At 40.5% G+C, this 21,925-nt stretch overlaps 1 protein-coding gene across 2 annotated transcripts in view; it reads right to left on the reverse strand.

Annotated features, from left to right (window-relative positions):
• The window catches only part of PTPN14 (protein tyrosine phosphatase non-receptor type 14), a 201,807-nt gene that overhangs the window by 92,652 nt on the left and 87,230 nt on the right, over positions 1-21,925 (reverse strand). For both annotated transcript variants that reach the window (XM_003930356.4, XM_010340945.3), the window contains exon 3: positions 13,347-13,516. In XM_003930356.4, coding sequence (XP_003930405.1) covers positions 13,347-13,516 — 170 coding nt within the window. The remainder of the gene's footprint in view (positions 1-13,346; positions 13,517-21,925) is intronic.

A 21,925-nucleotide genomic window follows, 5' to 3' on the forward strand; every position in this document is an offset into this window, starting at 1 on the left:
AAATTATTTTTTTGCAACTCCACTTTTGGGACTTGTCTGAGGAAATTAGGGACAAATTTGAAATTATCTTCAATAATATCAGATCATTTGTTTTGGGGAAGACATTTTGAATTGTGGAACTCACAAGTCAGTAGCAAAGTTGTATTCAGTAGAGTTTCTACTAGGGTATGGTTTACAGTGATTTGGGTTTTACTGATCATTAATAATGTACGAAGCCTCACAGTGGCATTGTAATGTCTCAACCCGGCTAGGCTGCACTCCATTTCCCAGAAAGCTCTTCCCCTGTATTTCTGGTGAGTGTGAGTCACAGAGACTCTTCTGCCAGGTGACTGATCGCAGCACAGCTCTCTGAGGGATGCAATAGTTTCCTGCTACCTTCTAATATCTCTTCTTTGTTTTAAAAACAAACATTATTTGAATACCTACTCTGTGCTGAGCACAATGGCGGGTGCTTTGTGAACTAATCCTCACAACGGCCGTGCCAGCATCGTCTCCTGACTGATTCTAAACACAAGAACTTAATTTTGGGGAGTTTACAGAGCCTGATCAAGAAACAAACACCTGAGAGCGACGTCTTCAAGTCTATTCTCCTTTTTTCTTACTTTTCCCCCTACTTCCCACACTAAACTAACGTATGTTCTCCTTTGTAGTTTTTGTTTTTGTATTGTTTTCTTTCCAGCTATTATTTTCCTTGAAGATTACACCAAAATACTAGTCCTTTGCTGATTCCAGCAATCAATCAAAACATAGAGTTCTAGCAGATACATAACTTGATTCAAAATTTCCATCAGTATCCTCATCAGTAGCTATCTTTTCACAGTTGGCCATTTTATTTCAAGGATCCAAATGACAGACCTTTTCATGTTTTTCTTAGACCTATGGGTTTCTCACATGAGTCACTGTCGTAAACATCTTTCCTACTTTCTTCAAAACATTTATGCGGGTCAAAAGCATTTCTTCCAACACTGCTTCATTTCCATGATTTTCTACTGAAGGACCACGTGTCTAACTCACATTTCAGTTAAGCTTTCGTCTAAGTTGCTGGGCTTTGCTCTGAGTAAGGGTAACTCATTTTTATGCTGGCAGCAAACCTCAGGCGAAATGTCTACTCACTCTCCCCAGCTGCAAGCCTAAGATTGACGAGCTGACCTTGAGAGAGCTAGGAGGCTCTAAACGGAAACATGTTGCAACATGTCCCACCATGATTACTCCTCCTCTGCTTTTACAAAGTACATCAGAAAGCAGTATCATTATTTGAGTCACACCTGGTAACTTGACACCTGCTGACACCTTTCTACTGTTTACTTGCAATGTCTCAATTTTCCACCCTTCTAAAGGACTTAGTGTCATCTGAAAGCTTGGCACTTTCACTATGTGCCCAGGGCTGGAGATCACTGATAAAAATGTTAAATAGAACCCATCTTAATTCCACTCTCTACATAATGCTCACTATTTAAAGGACTCACTCAAAGAAGTGCCTGTTTCCCTCTACCCTTTGTTCTTCTGTCTAAACTACTTCCTTCTCTTTGACAAAACTCATCCCTTCCAATTCCACAGTGTGTCTTAGCTGTTAAGCTAAGGGGAGGGGAGGGGAGGCTTGGCAAAGACTTTTTGAATGTTTAAATAAATCCTGTCTACGGGTTCTCCCATGTCAGCATGCTTGGTTCACCTAAAACCATTCCAGAACCAGCTTAAGAGCCAGGTTTGTCACTAAACAGCTGTGTGACTATGGGCAGAGTCCCCTTATCTGTGTGTTTCTCAGTTTCTTTATCTGTAAAATAAAGCACCTGGTCTCTGAGATCTGTTGATATGTGGGGTTTCATATTTAGATATAAAACTCTACCATTCTGGTCTGTCTTGATAGAAGGCAAAGGACTCTTTCTCAAATAGGCTCTTTAAGATTTGAATGATGGTTTTTTTTTGTGGCCTAAAAGACACGGTACTCTTACTGTGCAGGAACCTTTTATGGGTAATCAGAGTTGAGACAGATATTGTGAGCAATAAACAGGAAATCTGAATAACTGGAGCCATGGCTCTGCAACAGAAAGTTGACAGGGTCATATAATCCAGGAGTCTGGAGTCATCTTTACACAGAAATAAAGTTTTCAAATGAGCACTTAAGGGAATTTATACCCTCACACTCAGTTCAACCACCTACAGTCTCTTACAGGCAGCTAGTGTTAAGACAGCTGCATGCTGAATGACATAAAACCAACTGGGTCAGTGAAGAGGTATGGGTTGACCCAAAGTATACAGAAACTGAGATGCACTTCAAAGTATACAGAAACTGCAAGTATCAGGACCTAAATACCTGCAGGGCCAGACAGGTCACATGAAGCTGCAAATGCTGCTAACTGTAACTCCCTAGGGAATGGAGAACTAGGACCAGTTAGACAGCACATGCCTCTCTGCAAGGCATCCCAATTCACTTTTTGGAAAAATGGTCCTGCCTGAGGACCAGAATCAGCCCTCAGAGTATTAGTTTATAATCTCCGATCTTACTGGTAGGTCAGCCCTCTGGATTTCTTTGCCGGCTTTTTAATAGAACTAAACTCCCTGTTACTCTGATAAAGCCAGCGAACAGAGGCCAAGAATGGATGTGTTTCTCTGACAAAGTAATGTAAAAGACTCCACTTATGTGAGTCTAAATCTCCACTTGTTAGGGGAAAAACTTCTGTTATTTAAAAAACAGTTCTTTTTCAGGGACCAGTAACAGTGCCCACTTTACAGAGTTCTAGGGAGGACTGAAAAAGATAAAAATCTGAGATACTTCTCATAGGACCTTGCACATAAAGGTTAGCTGCTACCATGACTACTACTGTTACATTAAATCTGGTGATGGAACGCCAACTACATTTTTCCACAGCACCACACAGAACTATAATACCCTCAGGCCGGGAAGGTTCTGAGGTTTGGGATTCTTCTAGATTCTGCTGCTGCTCAGACACTGTGAGTTTCTTTAACATGTAGATATAGCACATTTGAGACTTCCCTCCTCTCTCCCCACCCACTCCACAGCAACTCAATGTCCCAGTGCTGATACTCAGGAAAATGGTAAAGAACTCCGAAACATCTATTTTTACACCTCTTCCAACCTCAAGATTTTTTTTAAAAAAGGATTTTAAAAATTTTTATTTTATTTTGAAATTAACATACCATCCCCAATCCCACGCATTATAATGACACCCCTACAATCTTAAGAACCCTTTATGGGGAAGCAGGTGTCTCTTAAAAATTTACAAGGCACGGCCTGCATGCCTTGACATGACAAAATACCTCTTCACATCGCTTCTGTTGTTTATTCCCCCTCTTCACACCTTTGTTAAAGGTAAACACTACAACACAGCATCATCATATTCCACCCAAGCTTTAGAAAAGTAGATATTTGGCCGGGCGCGGTGGCTCACGCCTGTAATCCCAGCACTTTGGGAGGCCGAGGCGAGTGGATCACGAGGTCAAGAGGTCCAGACCATCCTGGTCAACATGGTGAAAGCCCGTGTCTACTAAAAAATACAAAAAATTAGCTGGGCATGGTGGCGCGTGCCTGTAATCCCAGCTACTCAGGAGGCCGAGGCAGGAGAATTGCCTGAACCCAGGAGGCGGAGGTTGCGGTGAGCCGAGATCGCGCCATTGCACTCCAGCCTGGGTAACAAGAGAGAAACTCCGTCTCAAAAAAAAAAAAAAAAAGAAAGAAAGAAAAAGTAGGTAGATATTGAACATTTTAACTCATGCTCTACTATAAAGCTTTATTATTTTATGGACTGAATTGTGTAATCTTTCTCAATCCTGCAATGTAACACTAATAAAGAACAATCTGGAATCAATGAATGAATGTATCTTTGAAAATCAAGGAATTCACAAAGGATAAAAATCAGGCCGGGCGCGGTGGCTCAAGCCTGTAATCCCAGCACTTTGGGAGGCTGAGGCGGGTGGATCACGAGGTCGAGAGATCGAGACCATCCTGGTCAACATGGTGAAACCCCGTCTCTACTAAAAATACAAAAAATTAGCTGGGCATGGTGGCACGTGCCTGTAATCCCAGTTACTCAGGAGGCTAAGGCAGGAGAATTGCCTGAACCCAGGAGGCGGAGGTTGCGGTGAGCCGAGATCGCACCATTGCACTCCAGCCTGGGTAACAAGAGCGAAACTCTGTCTCCAAAAAAAAAAAAAAAAAAAAAAAATCAGTACCTCTACTTAAGGAATTATTTTCAAAATAGCTCAACAGAAACACATTATTTTTGTTTGCTTTTGAGAAAAGTTCCAAATAGATCAAATACTAATAAACACATTAACTGTATTATTTAAATATGTAATAATAAAATTATCACTTTAAAGGCCAAAGTTTCTTTGAAGTATATTTATCCAAAATGTTAGGGACCAGAAATGTTTAGGATTTCAGATTCTAAAATATTTGCTTTATATACTTACCCAGGAGAGCATCTCTCAACCAAAAATCAGAAATCCTAAATGCTTCAATGAGCATTTCCTTTGAGCATCATGTCAACACTAAAAAGTGTTCAATTTTGGCGCATTATGGATTTTGAAGTTTTGAATTAGGGATACTTGACCTGTTTTTTTTTGTAAACTTTGCTTATCTAATGGTTAAAACATACATATAAGCATATCATGCTTTATAAAGAGTCTCAAACATCTCAGATGCATTAAAGAATACAAACATTACATGAAGACTCCTTTTGAAATATGAATAATGCCTCTGATTTATTTCCTTTTGAAGTTCTGAGTTTCGTCTTCATTATAGGGCACCTACAATAAATAATAAGTTATGCCAAGTGATATTACAAAAGAACACTGATTTATTTTACTACTTGTTTTCCCTAAAGGGAAAGAATATCAGAGAAACAGCTAGATTATGTTTACAGCTAAGTTAACTTCATCTTATTTGTCTATACGTCACATTCTAGTAGTAGTTTGCCTCAATAGCTACCACCTAACAGCGTCTCTTTCAAACCATATCTTTTTCTTAAGAGCAAAGAAACAAGAAGCCTTTGGACAACTTGTACAACAAAGAAGGTACCTACTGTATAGTCTTGATTTAATTAATAAAAGTATGAACTTTCTTAAGAGTCACCTTCTTCACAGTAAAACATTAAGAAAAGCCTAGCTGAGGATCAAGACAAGCTAATCCAATCAGCTTTCCTAGAAATCAAATGGACTTTATACCACCTCCCCAATTCCTGTGAGGATTTCCCAGTGAGGCAGGTCCAGGAGCAAAAATGGTTACCAGGGCTGCATTTCTATCTTCTTATTTGCAAAGATAGTGCAAATTTTATTTTTGTTCCCCTGAGGGTATTTTAAATTTACTTTTTCTCTTTGATCACACCCATAACAGTAGATTCAAGTCAGTAAATCCACCGATATTTAAGAGTAAATCACAAGATAACAACAAAACAAGTAGAGGTGAATGAACAGAGATGGATGTATGAGGAACAGGAGGCTGTCCTGGGAAGGGCTGGTTACTTAATTTGCAGAGTCTAGTACAAAATGAAAATGCAGGGTCTACTGTTCAAAAAACAAAAAGTTCAGGACGGCAACAGGAGAGCACTAACCCAACTATAGGGCACTTCTGAGCACGGGGCACCGTGCAACTAACCGCACAGGTCACAGACCCATGAAGCTGGTCCCAGGAGACATTTGCCTTGGGTTTCGCCAAAGCAACGGCATAGCCTTCTCCTGGAAGTAAACAGGGTCAGCAATGTAGACTTTAAAGACAAATTCAAACAAATCTCTAGTAAATCAAATACACAGAAATGAAACAAAAGCTGCTTGAGATATAGCTCTGTGTTGGGAGTGGGTGGGAGGTAGGGAGTTAAGACCTGTTCCTTACTACATTACCACTGACTAGCGAAATGTCTAACACAGAATGGATACTTAATAAAGGTTCAAAGAAAAGCAATGCAAATGACAATCAGCTTATCTCATTGGGGAAAATAGTTCTTCTTCCCTCCCAGGTTGCATTGTTTATTGCAGACAGCCATCTTCTCTCATCACATTGTACATTACATTAACCACACAGAATGTTTGAGAATAGATCCCAATATCAACTGCATCTTAAAATATCTCAAATATCTAGCAGAAATAATTCCATTCTCAATAACCAACATAAAGAGAACAATTTCCCATTCACTAGCTGGCACTGGCCAGGAGAAGAATTCGCTATTCTCAGCAAATTATATTATTCACAGGGAATTCATGCTCAATCTTAAGACTTGAAGGGAGTCCCTATATCCCAGCCCACGCATAAACTTTAAATATCCATTAAAATGATATTTCAAAATAATAAAAGAACTGGAGGAACAAAATAAAGGGTGTTGTAAAAGGAAATGGAAATACTACCGTAATTAGAGCTTTTAAAAGAGACACTTTAAACACTGGTTGAACACTAACTCGTTGACAACAGCACACAAGGCAGATTGCAGGAGTCTAAGGGGGAAAAGCATTGGTATTTACAAGAAAGAAAAGGTGAAGAAAGCTATTGTAAGGTCACTGGAACTACTTCCTGAAATCTAGTTTAAGCACACACACGAACATACCAAAACACCATTTTAACCCTTATGAAGATACAGAGCTTCACCTAGTCTGGATTTCCCATCAATATGCCATAGGCCCAAATGTGTAACTGGAAAAAGGGGATTCCCATCATTGTCCAAAAACACATTAACCTAACTCCCTTGTCACTTAACTTCACACACAAAAACACACTTCCCCTCCTTCTGGTGCCTAAATAGCACAGCTTTAAATGTGGGCATGTATTCTCAGTTGGTTGAAAGACAACTTTCCCAGTTAGTTCTTCCCAGACAGGAACTATCTTTAACATTTAAGAATGCTCCATGCAAGCCCATACAGAGATTAAGTATTTAAAAAATCCTCCTGGTGGTAACTGCTAGGCAGTTTTACCTGGCTGGCTAGAATACAGCCTGGTAGCCCAGGACTGTATTATGGGAAGAACTGGGAGAGGTACAATAGACCACTGATCCTAAGAGTAGGGGATGCCCGTAACGGCTGAGAAGCACAGAAAACAGAGGCAGCACCCACTAGATAGAGGGTACTTGGAACAGGTCCTATGGACCTGATGTCTCCGCCAGATGTACAAGAGTATACTAAAATCTTCCTTGGCAAATGGAGCGACTGTTGGCTACAGCAGTAGTTGTACTCTGTGAATTCTGTAGAGTGCTCATCATTATAGGATGGGCAGCCCCACCCGAACAGGGAAGCTACTAAGATGTTCTGGAAAAGGAAGAAATGTTATCTGACCTCATTAGGACAATTAGAAGCTCCTGTGCACTGTGCAAACCTAACATTCAAAAGTGACTAATGCAAAGACAAACATGTTTTGGTTAAAAAAACAAACAAACAAAACAAAAAAACTCACAATTTAAAATTTTAGAAACCATGCATGCACTCAGCAACTTAGAAGTTTATAGCCTAAATTCACGCTTCAAAAATTACCTTTTCTTTTAAAAGTTTTCTCCTTAGTATTGGAGAAATTAAAGAGGGACCTCCTTGCTTGAGAAAGACTTGGAAAAACCCCAGGCCTAAACTAAAAGCAGTGATCTTGGCTGGCGATTTTCTGGCTTTCCTGGCTATTATTAAGTATCCTTCTGTTTGAATAAGAATTTCTCCACCTCTCACAAGCCATCTTTTTTCTTCCCGTGTCCAGAAAAATGTAAAAACCATGTGTTTATAATGAGCCTGTTGCTATGCAAATCATTAAAACACATTACAAAAATCTTTCCTTTGAGTCAGGAGAACATGCTGGGGAAGATGAACTGCTAGCAAGAGTCCCTTTGCTGGACAGAAAAGCTGGCAAAAAGGACTCTGAGAAGCAAAGCAAAATGGAAAAAATTACAGTGGTCCCATCCCTTGAGTCATTTTAACCAACAGGGGAAAACTAACATTTTCAAAGCCCCAAGGTCATATATCTTACAGTTTGGAGTGGGGTTAACAAACTCAGTGGTTCTTAATCTCTTTAAATCCTATGGTTTCAGCCGGGCGCGGTGGCTCAAGCCTGTAATCCCAGCACTTTGGGAGGCTGAGGCGGGTGGATCACGAGGTCGAGAGATCGAGACCATCCTGGTCAACATGGTGAAACCCCGTCTCTACTAAAAATACAAAAAATTAGCTGGGCATGGTGGCGCGTGCCTGTCATCCCAGCTACTCAGGAGGCTGAGGCAGGAGAATTGCCTGAGCCCAGGAGGCGGAGGTTGCGGTGAGCCGAGGTCGCGCCATTGCACTCCAGCCTGGGCAACAAGAGCGAAACTCCGTCTCAAAAAAAAAAAAAAAAAAAAAAAAATCCTATGGTTTCATGACTCATCCCCCCATCTGTCTAGAGTGTGTTTCCCTTTTCACTAGTTTTCTTTTAACACTTCTATGACAGTATCAAGGGATTTCTTCTTTTTTCCTTTTAATTGTACCCCCCCACCCCCACCGGGTGTATTTTCCTTTTACTATCTTTCGTTTTCTCATTCAATTAACACCTTAAAGTAGGGGCTGAGTTATCTATTTCTTATCCAACACAATCACAGTGTCTTGGCAGATTTCCCTCACTTATGAAGGGACTTGCTCCTCAAAAGTCTTATCTAGCAGATGAGACACAGCATGTCAAATTAATGTCAAAAAGCAGTGATTCCTAATTTTCTAATTTAAACCAATTTGGACTTGATAATTTTAATAAAGTCGATCACTTTATTAAACAATTGTCAATCAATGTCATTCTCATTCTCAAATTTTTGTTGTGTTGTTCTGAATATATTATTGACCTAAAAATTTCCATGGGTGGGATCTTCTGGGGACAATAAATTACGTAAACAGCTTTTATATATATCCTTTTACTCCTATGTGTCTTGAGATATATATATATAGGTTCACATACACAGCATGAAAAAAAAGAAAGAAAGAAAGAAAAGAAAAACCAACCAGAGTACTAATCTGGACTCTTTGTCTTTGTTCAAAGAAATGGCTGGTCATGACTAATGCTATAGAACCTGTTCTCAAACAGAAGTAGCCAAACCATTGCAAACATGTGTTGGGTGAAAACAAGTTTGGTTGGCTCCAGACAAAGGCTTATTTTTTCAGCACAGATGGTTGAATGGTTGCCTCCTCCAACGGGCTGCCCGAAAATGAAAGACAGATTTCTATTTCTAATCTATGCAAATATCTTACTCTGCAGGGCATCACAAAGACTAACTGTTTTGTGTCAGACATTGCAGATCCCAGGTGCTCTCAGAGATGCCAAAGCCCATCTCCACCTGAGATGCCTGGTAACTGGGATAACAGTGGATGACTGGAGAGTTAGTCATTAACCCGATCCTAATGAATGTTGTTGGGGCCTTCTGTGAAACATTCCTCTGGAATCCTGCCCCACCACCACTGCTTCCCCTTGGCTGAGCTGCCTGGAAGGCAGTTTCAATATTCGGTTCGGACCTCAGATGCTGCTAAAACCTCCCAAGAAGGCTGAGAGTCCCAAAGGCTCTTAAGGACTGTAGCATTCTTCACTTGTGTACAGCTCATCTGTCCATCTCCAACACCACACTGAGAAAACTTGGGCATTTAAAAATGATATTCTGTCCAAACCAGGTCTCCTTTATTCTCTAGTCCGTAAGCCTTCAACCTATGGCATGTCTCACTGAATCACACCTGATCATGGTTGGTGGCCCTCAACCTTCCCAAATATACCTAATTCCTTCTTCCTATCAACTTTTCTTTCATCTCTTACATTTTTTTCCCTCATATTCCTCTATCGTCCCAGCTTTTTAATCTTTTACTCTCTCTGACACCCCTTGGCAGGCTCCAGTTTTAGGGCCCCTTGGGGGCAAAAAAAATTTCTGCAATGCTGCAAACATACACACTCAGGCACAGACAAAACGCTGCATGCTAATCCAACTCCTAACCTGCAACATTCTTTGCCATGAAGAGTTGGTTAGACCTGAAATCCACATAATTAATTTAGTTCCAGTTTTTAAATCTTAAAGTAGCTTTCAACGTTTAAAAATTTTTGTTAGTTTTTCTGATCAAATGTCAGCTACACAGTTTGCTTCAAAATTCTGTATTGGAAAACAATTCTTTCCTTATTAATCTTTGTCTGAAATAAACCAAGCTAACTAAGCAAAAATATATTCTAAAGGAAAAAAGTCCTTCCTAAATCCCACACTTAGTAATGACTGCTACCAAAACTTTTTACTCTATACCTCCCACTCTTTGAAATTTAAATACCTTTTGTTTTAGTCTATGAATGCAACTATTGACAGTCAAACAATGCAGCATTAAGTTTACTTCCCTGGAAAATCTAAAACTGTAAAGAGTTTTAGAGTTTAACTGATTCATTGATTCCTGAGGCTGGATGAGTATCAGAAACACCAGAATAGTACTATTCATTTTAAATAATAACATCCTCTTGATTCTCAGCCCTAAACATTACAACCAGAATTCTGGTACAGCTCTAGAATCATATTTATAATAAGTGCTCCAGGTAACTATGATACAGCAGGCCCTGGGGTCTGTTTAAGAACCACTGATCTATTCCAGCATCCCACCCAATATGGCAGCTCTCTCTACAGGATACCACATAGGTTACCTAATCCACACGGCAACATTCATAGAGACCAGTGCTCTCACCCTTTTGGAAGTGTTGTTCCATTTTTAGATGGCTTAGTTATTAGAAACTGTATTCCTACATTGAGCCAAAAAGTCAAGGTCTTTAGCTCCTTAGACTTCACTTATTGTAGATCCTAACTTTTTGCCATAGCTGACACAGAATGCCCCCTCTTACAAGAGTGTAAATATCTAAAGCTAGCTACCACAATGCCCTTGTGAGACTTACTTTTTTCTAAGCTTAAACAACCTTTTTCTTTTAACTTCATAGAACATAATTGAGTCCTTCTTTATTTCAGCTGCTCTTTCTTATAGGCCTTACAGGATAGGTCTGTCTAGAGTAATAATACTTCCTTTTTCTTGTAAGTGAAGTAAGTAAAAATACTTCATTTTCTTCATTTTGGAACTTTTTAAAAAATGCACTAATTTCTAGTCTATGTTTCACCCTCATCATTCATTATCTTGCACTTAATGGCCGAGAGCCAAGAATCAGCAAGTATTTATTAACTTAATGCTGTGTTCCTAGCACTGTGTAAGGTACTCAGAGGATTCAAAAGCCAATAGAAATCATCGCATTTTGAGGAGTTAATAATTTCTTGTACAGGAAGAGCTTGGATATGTGAATTAACTTGAAAACAGGGAATAATGGTATGCAACAGAGTGCTCTAAATGCCTAATACATGAAAGACCGAACACTAGGCTTTTTTGGATCGGGCTGTAAACTAACTCATGGCTTCTGTTTGCAAATATACATCTATTTACAATAGCTTTTGATTAAAAAAAAAAAAGAAAAAGAAAAAGAAAAGAAAGAAAATGAAAAAAGAAGACACAAGGTGGCTCATGCCTGTAATCCCAGCACTTTTGAGAGGCCAAGATGGAAGGATCACCTGAGGCCAAGAGTTCAAGACCAGCCTGGAAAATACAGAGAGATTTCATCTCTACAAAGTTAGAAAAGAAAAATTAGCCAGGCTTGGTGGCACATGCCTGTAGTGCCAGTTACTCAGGAGGCTGAGGCAGGAGGATTACGGGAGTCCAGAAGTTTATAGCTGCAGTGAGCTATGACTGCATCACTGCACTCCAGTGGGGGTGACAGAGCAAGACTGTGTCTCACCAAAAAAATAGAAAAGAAATACATAAACCAAATTAAAGAAAGAAAGCAGAGGCTGGGTGCAGTGGCTCATGCCTGTAATCCTATCACTTTGGAGGCCAAGGCAGGCAGATCATTTGAGGTCAGGAGTTTGAGACCAGCCTGGCCAACATGGTGAAAACCTGGCTCTATTAAAGATACAAAAATTAGCCGGGCATGGTTGCATGCGCCTTTAATCCCAGCCACTCTGGAAGCTGAGATATGAGAATCGCTTGAACTTGGAAGGTGGAGGCTGCAGTGAGCTAAGATCATGCTATTGTACTCCAGCCTATGTGACAGAGCAAAACTCTGTCTCAAAAAAAAGAAAAAAAGGAATGAAAGAAAGCAGAATATTGCCTTAAAATGTACTTTAAAATTTCACGTGCATCCTTATATCAGAAATTTAAAACCTAAAAACTACATAAAAATCAGGTAGAATACTCTTCCTTCTTGTAGGCCTGTCCCTGACATTGCTTCCCAAGCATTCAGGATGATGAGGTCTGGGTAAAAGGCAAAAAGTAGAAGATTTATGTGATTCCTCTTCTTACCAGAAATATCCATTCGATGAGGAGACTGCCCAAGTATTTTAATGGAAAACTCTTACCAATAAATGAACTATACCAACATCAAAAGAATGTACTTATTCCATTCACTGAACATGCTTTATGAACTTACACAAATCCCTCACTTTACAGATGAGAGGGGGAAACATGGTTTCAAAGGCAGCACAAGATTTCTCAGAGATAAAGCAGATACTGAGTAGCTGGGTGGGGCCAATACCTGTTTCTCCACGCTACTGCTGGCTTCTTGTCTCCTTTTATTTAGTAGGGACAATCATCAAAACTCTTGCTCTCTTAACATTTTCCTCCTTAACTTTACTCCCACCTTTAGTTAAATTTCCAGACTTCAAATCCAAAGTCTGATGATGGTACATTTTTTGTGGGGATATTTTTAGGAAAAGGATGGACAAAACAGAATTAGGTAGTTTTGTTTTCTGGTTTTTGTTTTTTTTTTTTTGAGACAGGGTCTCACTCTGTTGCCCAGGCTGGAGTACAGTGGCATGATCACAGCTCACTGCAGCCTTGAACTTCTGAGCTCAAGTGATCTTCCCACCTCAGCGTCCCCAGTAGCTGCAACTGAAGGCACAAGATACCATGCCCAGCTGGTTTTTGTTTTTTTTTTGGGTAGGGACAGGGTCTTGCTATGCTGCCCAGGCTGGTCTCAAACACCTTGCCTCAAGCTACCCTCTCACCTCAGCTTCCCAAACTGTTGAGATTACAGGCATGAGCCACCACACCTGGCCAGGTGATTAATATTTTAAATTAAATTCTTGCATGCCTATTTTACCCGCAGTCTAAAGACGAAATTCTACCTGGTACAGGATCCCTACGGCCTTACCAGCATTACAGAAAACTGCTGCAGTTAGCTACATGGATTCAACCAAACTCTAAAGCTGCAAAGCAATGAATAAACAATCCCCAACTATTTTACCCTCTCCCCCACCACACACCCACACCCACAGAACCCCTAAATCAACCAGCTCATCTACTTCATTGGAAGCCTCACAGTTAATCAACACCCTTAGGTGGAACACAGGGGGAAATGTACCTACCTTGTGGCCTCTTGCTGAAGCCATGACACATTTGGCACATAGAACATGACTCCAAAGAAAAGCAGAGGCTCATTAGCGAATTTGTCCAGATGTTTCTTCAGCGGTTTCTCCAGCTCCACCCATCGTGCTTGCTGGCTCTTGCTGAGAAACCACAGGCCAAAGTAGTGTGTCTAGATAAAAGGGTAAAATAACATCAGTTCATGCTCACCACAAGCATCCCAAGGCTACACAAGAAACAAGACTCCAGCACGCTACATCACACCTTGGATTCCCCAGCCTATATACAAGATCCAGCTTTGACATCTGACTTTGGGACAAATTAAAAGAAACCACAATCACACACTACTGTAACGTACATGGAGTATCCAGATGCAGTATCCCTACTCATTACTACTATTTGTGCTTGTAGAAACCAATGTGCCCATTCGAGGTAAGGGAAGCCGCGTGGGGAAGGGCCAGTGTGACTCTTCCGCTAACATCTGAAGGCTGCCTTTTCCGTGTGCCTCCTGCACGCTTCATGATCTCACACAGAGCACACTGGCAAAGGCCAACATCGCTCTTGCACCTGCCGCAAAGTAACTTATTACTCAATTCCTAAGACAAAACTGCCTGCCAGCTGAAAGCTTCTGCACTGTAGAGTATTTTCACCCAGTACCAGATTGTAACTGAGAATTTATTCACTCTTTTCGTGTGCTTTAAAAAGTATCATCCTCTTCCACTTTATTATACACGAACTGCAGCAAATCTCTCCCCATATCAAGCTTTGAGAGAGGAAGGATTGCCTCTTCACAGCTGCGGCAGGAGCCCCTGGTGGCTGTTCTTGGCAGATTATGGTGGGATTTGATAGATGAAAGTGAGATTTTCACCCTTAGACTTGAAGCCTAAACCAGTTTCGTTTTGAACAGCATGCTAAATGATTAAAACAGGTACTTCTATGCACCCAGTCCCATCTTTTATATTAATTCATGCTAGGATTTCAGGATTAGCACAACAATCACCAAAAAATACATCACTGCTTTTGAAGATTCTTTTATATTTCAATTACAGCCTAGAACGGTTTACAGCACACCTGGAAATCTGCCTTCAAAAGAATGTTTTCATTACAATGTTTAGTTTCCAAAGGCATTCTTATGCCGATGTTCCCACTCCAGCTGGCCGCCCCCTCAACACTACCATAGATCAATCCCTGCCACAACCCCACCATCATTTCTAATGAAGTTTTAACTCTGACTTTACTAGAAAACCAGACGTGCCCTTGCCTACATAAAGCTGCAGACCCAGATGCTTTAAAGGATATTTTAAATGGATCCACTCTGAGATGGGGGCAATGGTTTGATCAGCTTTCCCCTATGATGTTCTAAACGACAAGTTCATACCAGAAATCTATGCATTTCTTGAGGAACAAAATGCCAACAGCCAGAGCCAAGGTTATATTTACATCAACTTAGACAAACTAACTTGGATGAATTCTGACCCTATGATTCATTTCCTAGCTCCAGTGAGTCCATCAGTTGTTCCAACCTGAGTGACGACAAGAGGAAATAAAATGTGGCTGAAAAGAAAGAAAAGAGACTTCGAAGTCAGTCCATCTCCCGGCTTTTGCACTCACTGTCTCAGTAACTTTACACAAGTCATTGAGCCTTCTACACCCTCAGAGTTTTCTCCTCTGTAAAATGGGGATGATGGTTACAGCTCTCACCCACAGGCTCTAAGAAGTGTAAATGAGATCATGCCTGTCAATCACCTGCACAGCACACGGTAAGTCACACATTCACAAGCGGTACCTTCTATTGCTGCTGCGGCTGCATGACTACTACTCCTGTTACCACCGCCACCACCATCATCACCAAAAAAATGAAAGCAGGCAAACCTCGTGAATCTTTTTCATTAGCACTACTGGCATCTCTATGAACCAGAGAATTAGAAAACAGAGGTAATCTGGGAGTCGATGAGAAAGAGCAGGCAAACGTAGAAGCTGGGACATCTACAAATAACGTAAATATTAAAAGAATGTAAAGGGCCGGGCGTGGCGGCTCATGCCTGTAATCCCAGCACTTTGGGAGGCCGAGGCGGGTGGATCACGAGGTCAAGAGATTGAGACCATCCTGGTCAAAATGGTGAAACCCCACCTCTACTAAAAATACAAAAAATTAGCTGGGCATGGTGGCGCGTGCCTGTAATCCCAGCTACTCAGGAGGCTGAGGCAGGAGAATTGCCTGAACCCAGAAGGCGGAGGTTGTGGTGAGCCGAGATCGCGCCATTGCACTCCAGCCTGGGTAACAAGAGCGAAACTCCGTCTCAAGAAAAAAAAAAAAAAAAAAAAAAGATGTAAGAAAAAAAAATCACAAAGCTACACTTCCACTAGGATTTTGAGGATCTCATGATAGGTGATAAGGGGACACTGGGACATCACTCTGATGGCATCCTCTGAGATCTGTGATGTAGACTTAAGTTAATGTTAACAGGAAGTCATCTGGGTATTCAATTAAAACAACTTGTCTGAAGAGGGTCCAAAGTAGTTCTGCATTATACTGAACTCCTTTATGGAACACAGGGCCATATGAGGGGATTCCACCGTAGTTTGAAGCCTAGGAGTGAGTCTCCATATAATAAATTAGGTAATATATGTAATTAATGTGCTATGCAGCAATTATTAAAGTTGGAAAAGAGCTCTTTTATAAGCATGAGTGGAGCAACAGAGGGCAAGCTTCACAATTGCTCAACAGGCTAACGATGATTTATTATCTTTCACTAAAAGTAGTTCTGACATCTGGGAGATATTTTTATGGTCCATATTTCATTCAAATTACAGAGGACCACAGTAACTGCATAAATGTTCTATAATCGATTTTGAAAAACAGTTAAAAATTTTATTGCTTCTATGCCTTGAAAACTACTATTTTAAATTCCTTTTCTCATTCCCGTCCATCCAGATCATTAAACCAGACCTGACTTCCACCCCAGAAAACACTCAAAGAATACTCCATGGAGTTCACACACACAAACATGTATGTGCATGCATATAACATAAAACACACACAAAACGCACACTACAGATACACACACACTCCTGTGCATACACACATATGCATATGTTTAGAAGAAGAATGATGAGGTACAAGAGAAATGATAGTAAGGCAATAATCTTGAACCACAGCTCTAAACAACAAAGCAAACCACTTCTAAAGAAAAAACCTAACTCATGACATAAATGTTTCATTGCTGTGGTACGGCATCTTCCAAAGGACACAGAATATTTCAAGGTGACTCACCAAGTAATTATCCAATGAAATAATTACATAACTACTCAAGAAATGGGGTTTCCAGTGTGTGGGCAGAACTGGGGGAGGTAGGTAATCTGGACAACAGAGTCTGTACCCACTCACGGCCAGAATGTCCTACCTCTAGAAGTGTGAAATTCAGTTCTCTAGTAGGAAGAAAAGTCCATTTATGAGATCCCCATCCCCACACTGACTTTTGAAGCTATGCCCAAAGTAACTTTTCCATTCCCACCCTACTCCTCTTGTTCTTCCTCTAGCTATTTCCCTACTCTGGAGTAGAAAGACTCTGCCTCAAAAGTACAAAACAACACGTATTTATTCTCCTGCATCTACACAGTGCCTCACAGGAAACAGAATCAGAGCCTAAGGTCTCGTTTCAACTAGCATGTGCACCAATCAACTTCCTGTATATTATCCAAGGAACTATTAATCCCATCAAGCCCAGCTGAGACCCCACCAGGCTGGTTCCTGGTTGACTTGCCAATTTAAACTCTAGCTCAGTTTTGGAAAGCTGAGCTTAGCTGCTAAACATTGCCACATGGTGGAAGAAAGCTGGTGGATGACTACAAATAGAAACCACCTTCTTCATGACACCAAGAGGACCCCATCATATTACCTGAGTAAATGCCTGAAATATTTGTTCTGTTTATATCTCAGGCACCAAATGTAAGCCAGACTCATTTAATCCTCGTAATACTTCCTCTGGGTGAGGTATGAATCCCATTTTATTGCTCTAGTTTTCTTAAGAAAACTAGAAGACACAGCTCTGGTGCCATGAGTCCTGCAATAAGTTTACTGCAATGATGAGAAAAGAAGTCAGAAGAACCAGTCCTCAAGGACAGGAACCACATCTCTGAAGCAACGACAAAAAAGTGCACTACAATGAAACCAAGTAGGCAAAGCCACACTAAAATGTCATTTTTATGTGAGCAGCTTCCTCGTTTGGTTTGGGGTATTGCATTTTAACACAGGAAACATACATTTAAGCATATAATAAAAATTCTGCTAGTTTTTCAGTGGCAGATTGATGTGTGGATACTACAGTGTCAAAATGGCCATCTTTTGGTATTATGAAAAGATTCTGGAGAATAAGGGCCCTTCAAAAGAGTTTTGGGGGCAGGGGGCATATGGGAACTCTCTGTACCTTCTGCTCAATCTTGCTAAGAACCTAAAACTGCTCTAAAGAAAGTATGTCTATGAAAAAATAGTTGGGGATGGTTTTGATTTGTTTGTTCATTTATTTGTAAAGAGATGGGATAATCCCTCACATTAGCTATTAAAAGGAAAATATTTTTTGAGGGTTTTGTTTTTCCAGTTTTATGAACAATGGCACAGACTTTAATGCTATTTGTAAGAGGTTCAGACGCAGTCTTGGCAATTATTAAGGATTAAAGCCATGATCTTATCTCAAGCATTTTGAAGAGTTACTCATCCAGAAGCAAAGGTTTAAAATACCTTGCATTAAGTTGTAATAGGGTGCCTGTCTTACCCAGTATTTCAGCTGTAAATTAAGAAACAGTTGGTGTGTTTCCACATAAAATACATGAATTACATATGACACAAGCACAAACAGCTTAAAAATACTTCAAAAGATGATTATAAGCAGACTCTGAAATAGCGCTTCATGCAATTACATTCCAATGGCTTTGGAAAATAAGCCACTATACATCAGTTGGATAACAGTAGAAAAGAACTTGTGTGTAATCAACCTCTACTCTGGGTAGGTCTGAGATTTCTATAACCAACACATCTATAATTAACAACTGCACCCTCTTCATTTTCCTAGCCAATCGCCTTATGAAAGTACAGGAAAAGAAACTGCAGAGTAACGCAGATCCAAGAAGCAAGTCCTATAGCCAAGAAAAACCACTCTTCTGTGACTGTACAACTCACCTAGAACACATAGAAAGATGAAGACATACAAGTTAAGACTGGTGAATATTTCATCTACAATCTCTATTCCTAGAAAATGGAGATGCTGGTGCCATTACTGACATTAAACTAATAATGTTTCACACTATAATTTTTACAAAGACACAAAGCAATACAAAACTTAAAGATGAGAAATCTCCCCCAGCAGCCTACTCTTCAGTCGACTCTTAATCAGCATTGATTATTTTAATTCTTTGCAAATATACATATATATAGACATGATTACACAAGCTATAAAGTACAGCAGAAATCCACTATTACCTGCCAGGGCATGAGGTGTTCCATTTAATCAAGTACCCTCCCAGCCCCAAATAAATTATCAATTGCCAAAAAGATTAGCATGAAATCAAACCACAGAAATATTCCTCATGTAAGTAAACTTTTATGTGATAACCAGAAATGCATGTTAAGTTTCTTATCTTTATAATCTCTAGTCATTATTAAAATAGCAACATGTGGAAAATTTCTACTACAGTGATAGCTTTGAGTAAAATAGCTTTTAGTAAAGATCAAAATATAAATTTGCAAAAGAAAAAAGGAATAAACTAGAGGATAAGGACTTACTCTTTCAAAGGACTATAGTTTGGTTTTAAAAACAAATTTTTTTACGCTCTTTTAAAAACCAAGGCTCTTAGTCTTACCCTTAGGAGACAGCCAAGAGTTACGAAAGTCATCATTCTCCAGAGCGCTGGATTTCCCAGCAGCAGTTCGCTACCTCGAATAGAGTTTATTGCTAAAGTAAGCAGTGCTCTATCTTAAATAGTGAAGAGTACCTCAGGTGCCTTTGTTACATCATTTATCCCTCTTCCAATTATTAAAAGTAGAGCCAAGGTTATTGTAGCATATTTTTACATTTTATTAGAATGCTGATGCTATTACCATTAAATGGCCCCCTTGCCTAGTTCTTAGAATAGCACTGTTTAGCAGAAATAAAATGTGAGCTACATAATTCATTTCAAATCTAAGAGCTACATTTTAAAGTACCAAAAAGTAAAATTGGTTTTTTTAGGGTTTTTTTGAGACGGAGCCTCACTCTGTTACCAAGCTGGAGTACGGTGGCGTGATCTTGGCTCACTGCAACTTCTGCCTCCTGGGTTCAAGCAATTCTCCTGCCTCAGCCTCCTGAGTAGCTGGAACTACTTGTGTGTGCCACCACGCCCAGCTAATTTTTATATTTTTAGCAGAGATGGGGTTTTACCATGTTGGCCAAGATGGTCTCGACCTCTTGACCTTGTGATCTGCCCACCTTGGCCTCCCAAAGTGATGGGATTACAGGTGTGAGCCACAGCGCCAGGCCAAAATGAAATTACTTTTAATAAATATTATTTAAGACATGTTCAAAATATTATTGCAACCTGTATTCAAACATAAATATAATTAATATTTTAGTTTTCTCATACTATGTCTTCAAAATCTGATGTGTTTTTACACTTACTGCACATTTCAGTTCAAAATAGCCACATTTCATGTGCTCCATAACCACATGTGGCCACCATATTGGACAGCACAACCTTAAATTAACCGTAGCTGTTTCAAGGAATTGAAAGACTTTGCTATTTTAACTCAATATGAGATCACAGTTTTATATATATCTGTATCTACACCTCTATCTAGAGAGAGGGGGGGAGAGAGAGAGAGAGAGAGAGAGAGAGAGAGAGAGAGAGAGAGAGAGAAACTCACTCTGTCACCCAGGCTGGAATGTAGTGGTATGTTAATAGCTCACTGCAGCCTTGTTCTCCAGGGCTCAAGGGATTCTCCTGCCTCAGACTCCCAAGTAGCTGGGACTACAGGCATGCATCACCATGCCTGGCTAATTTTTTATTCTTTTGTAAAGATGGGATCTCACTATGTTGCCCAGGCTTGTCCTGAACTCCTGAGCTCATGTGACCCTCCATCTTGGCCTCCCAGTGTTAGGACTACAGTTGTGAGTTACCACACCTGGCCCCAGTTTCCAAAAATTAAAGTCATCTAAAAGTGGAACAAGCAGACTTACAAAAGGGTCATGACAGTGTCACGGAAGTGTCATGGCAGAAGCTGGATGGCTTATGTGGTGTCTTGCAAAGAAGGCAGCCATACTAAGTGCTTCCTTCCTATTCCAAGCACTATGATACTGTGATAACTATGAAAAAATGTTTGAATCCTCCCAACAGCTTGTAGATGTGGCTACTATTACCACCTCCATTTTACAGATGAGAAAACTGAGGCACAGAGTACTTCAGTAGCTATCTAAGATTACACAGTTGGTAAATGGCAGAGCCAGGATTCAAACTCAGTCCGTTTGGTCCAAGTTCACATTCCTAGCCACTAAACTCTGCTGGGTTTCCATGTACTTCTTTTTTAAACCATGAGAATTATTCATAAGGCAACATTGTTTTAGCTCTTTTTCCCTTAATCTAGGCTATTTTCTTGTTTTCTTTTTTGTCTTGAGACGGAGTGCCGCTCTGTTGCCCAGACTGGAGTGCAGTGGCACGACCTCTGCTCACTGCAACTTCTGCCTCCCAGTTCAAGGGATTCTCCTGCTCAGCCTCCCCAGTAGCTGGGATTACAGGCGCCCACCATCAAGCCCGGCTAATTTTTGTATTTTTAGTATAGATGGGGTTTCACCATCTTGGTCAGGCTGGTCTTGAACTCCTCACATCGTGATCCAGCCGCCTCAGCCTTCCAAAGTGCTGGGATTATAGGCATGAGCCACCGTGCCCAGCCGGCTAGTTATTTTCAAACTGAGATAGGGTTCTAGATAGCCCATCTCGTCTGTAAAAGGCCCAGCTCCATTTTACACATCCACGTTCTGCCGAAGATTTGGAGAAAAAATGATCAGAATTCTGATTTTCTGAGCTTCCTATACGTCTGGAATGTCTTTTTTCTTGATAGAGTTCCCAAGTAGCAACTTATCCCTAATTTTTTCCTCATCTTTAAAACAACTGAAAACACATTTTTCCTAAGGAGTTCATCTTTTTACCTTTTGCCAGGTTTACAGTTGTGCTCACTGGCATCTCTGTTCCTGTCCCTCCCCTCTGATCCTCGCTCTTTTCCGCTTATTTTTTGAGACAGAGTCTTACTCTGTCGCCCAGGCTGGAGGGCAGTGGCATGACCTCGATCTCACCTCACTGCAATCTCCACCTCCCAGATTCAAGCGATTCTCATGCCTCAACCTCCTGTGTAGCTGAGATTACAGTCGTGTGTCACCGTACCCAGCTAACTTTTATATTTTCAGTAGAGACGGGGTTTCACCATGTTGGCCAGGCCGGTCTCGTACTCCTGACCTTAGGGGATCTGCCCGCCTCAGCCTCCCAAAGTGCTGGGATTATGGGCGTGAGCCACCGTGCCCAGCTGATCCCCACTCTTTTCTACTACTGAGTTCTTCAC

Source organism: Saimiri boliviensis, chromosome 14, assembly GCF_048565385.1.
Source record: "Saimiri boliviensis isolate mSaiBol1 chromosome 14, mSaiBol1.pri, whole genome shotgun sequence".
Lineage (NCBI taxonomy): Eukaryota > Metazoa > Chordata > Mammalia > Primates > Cebidae > Saimiri > Saimiri boliviensis.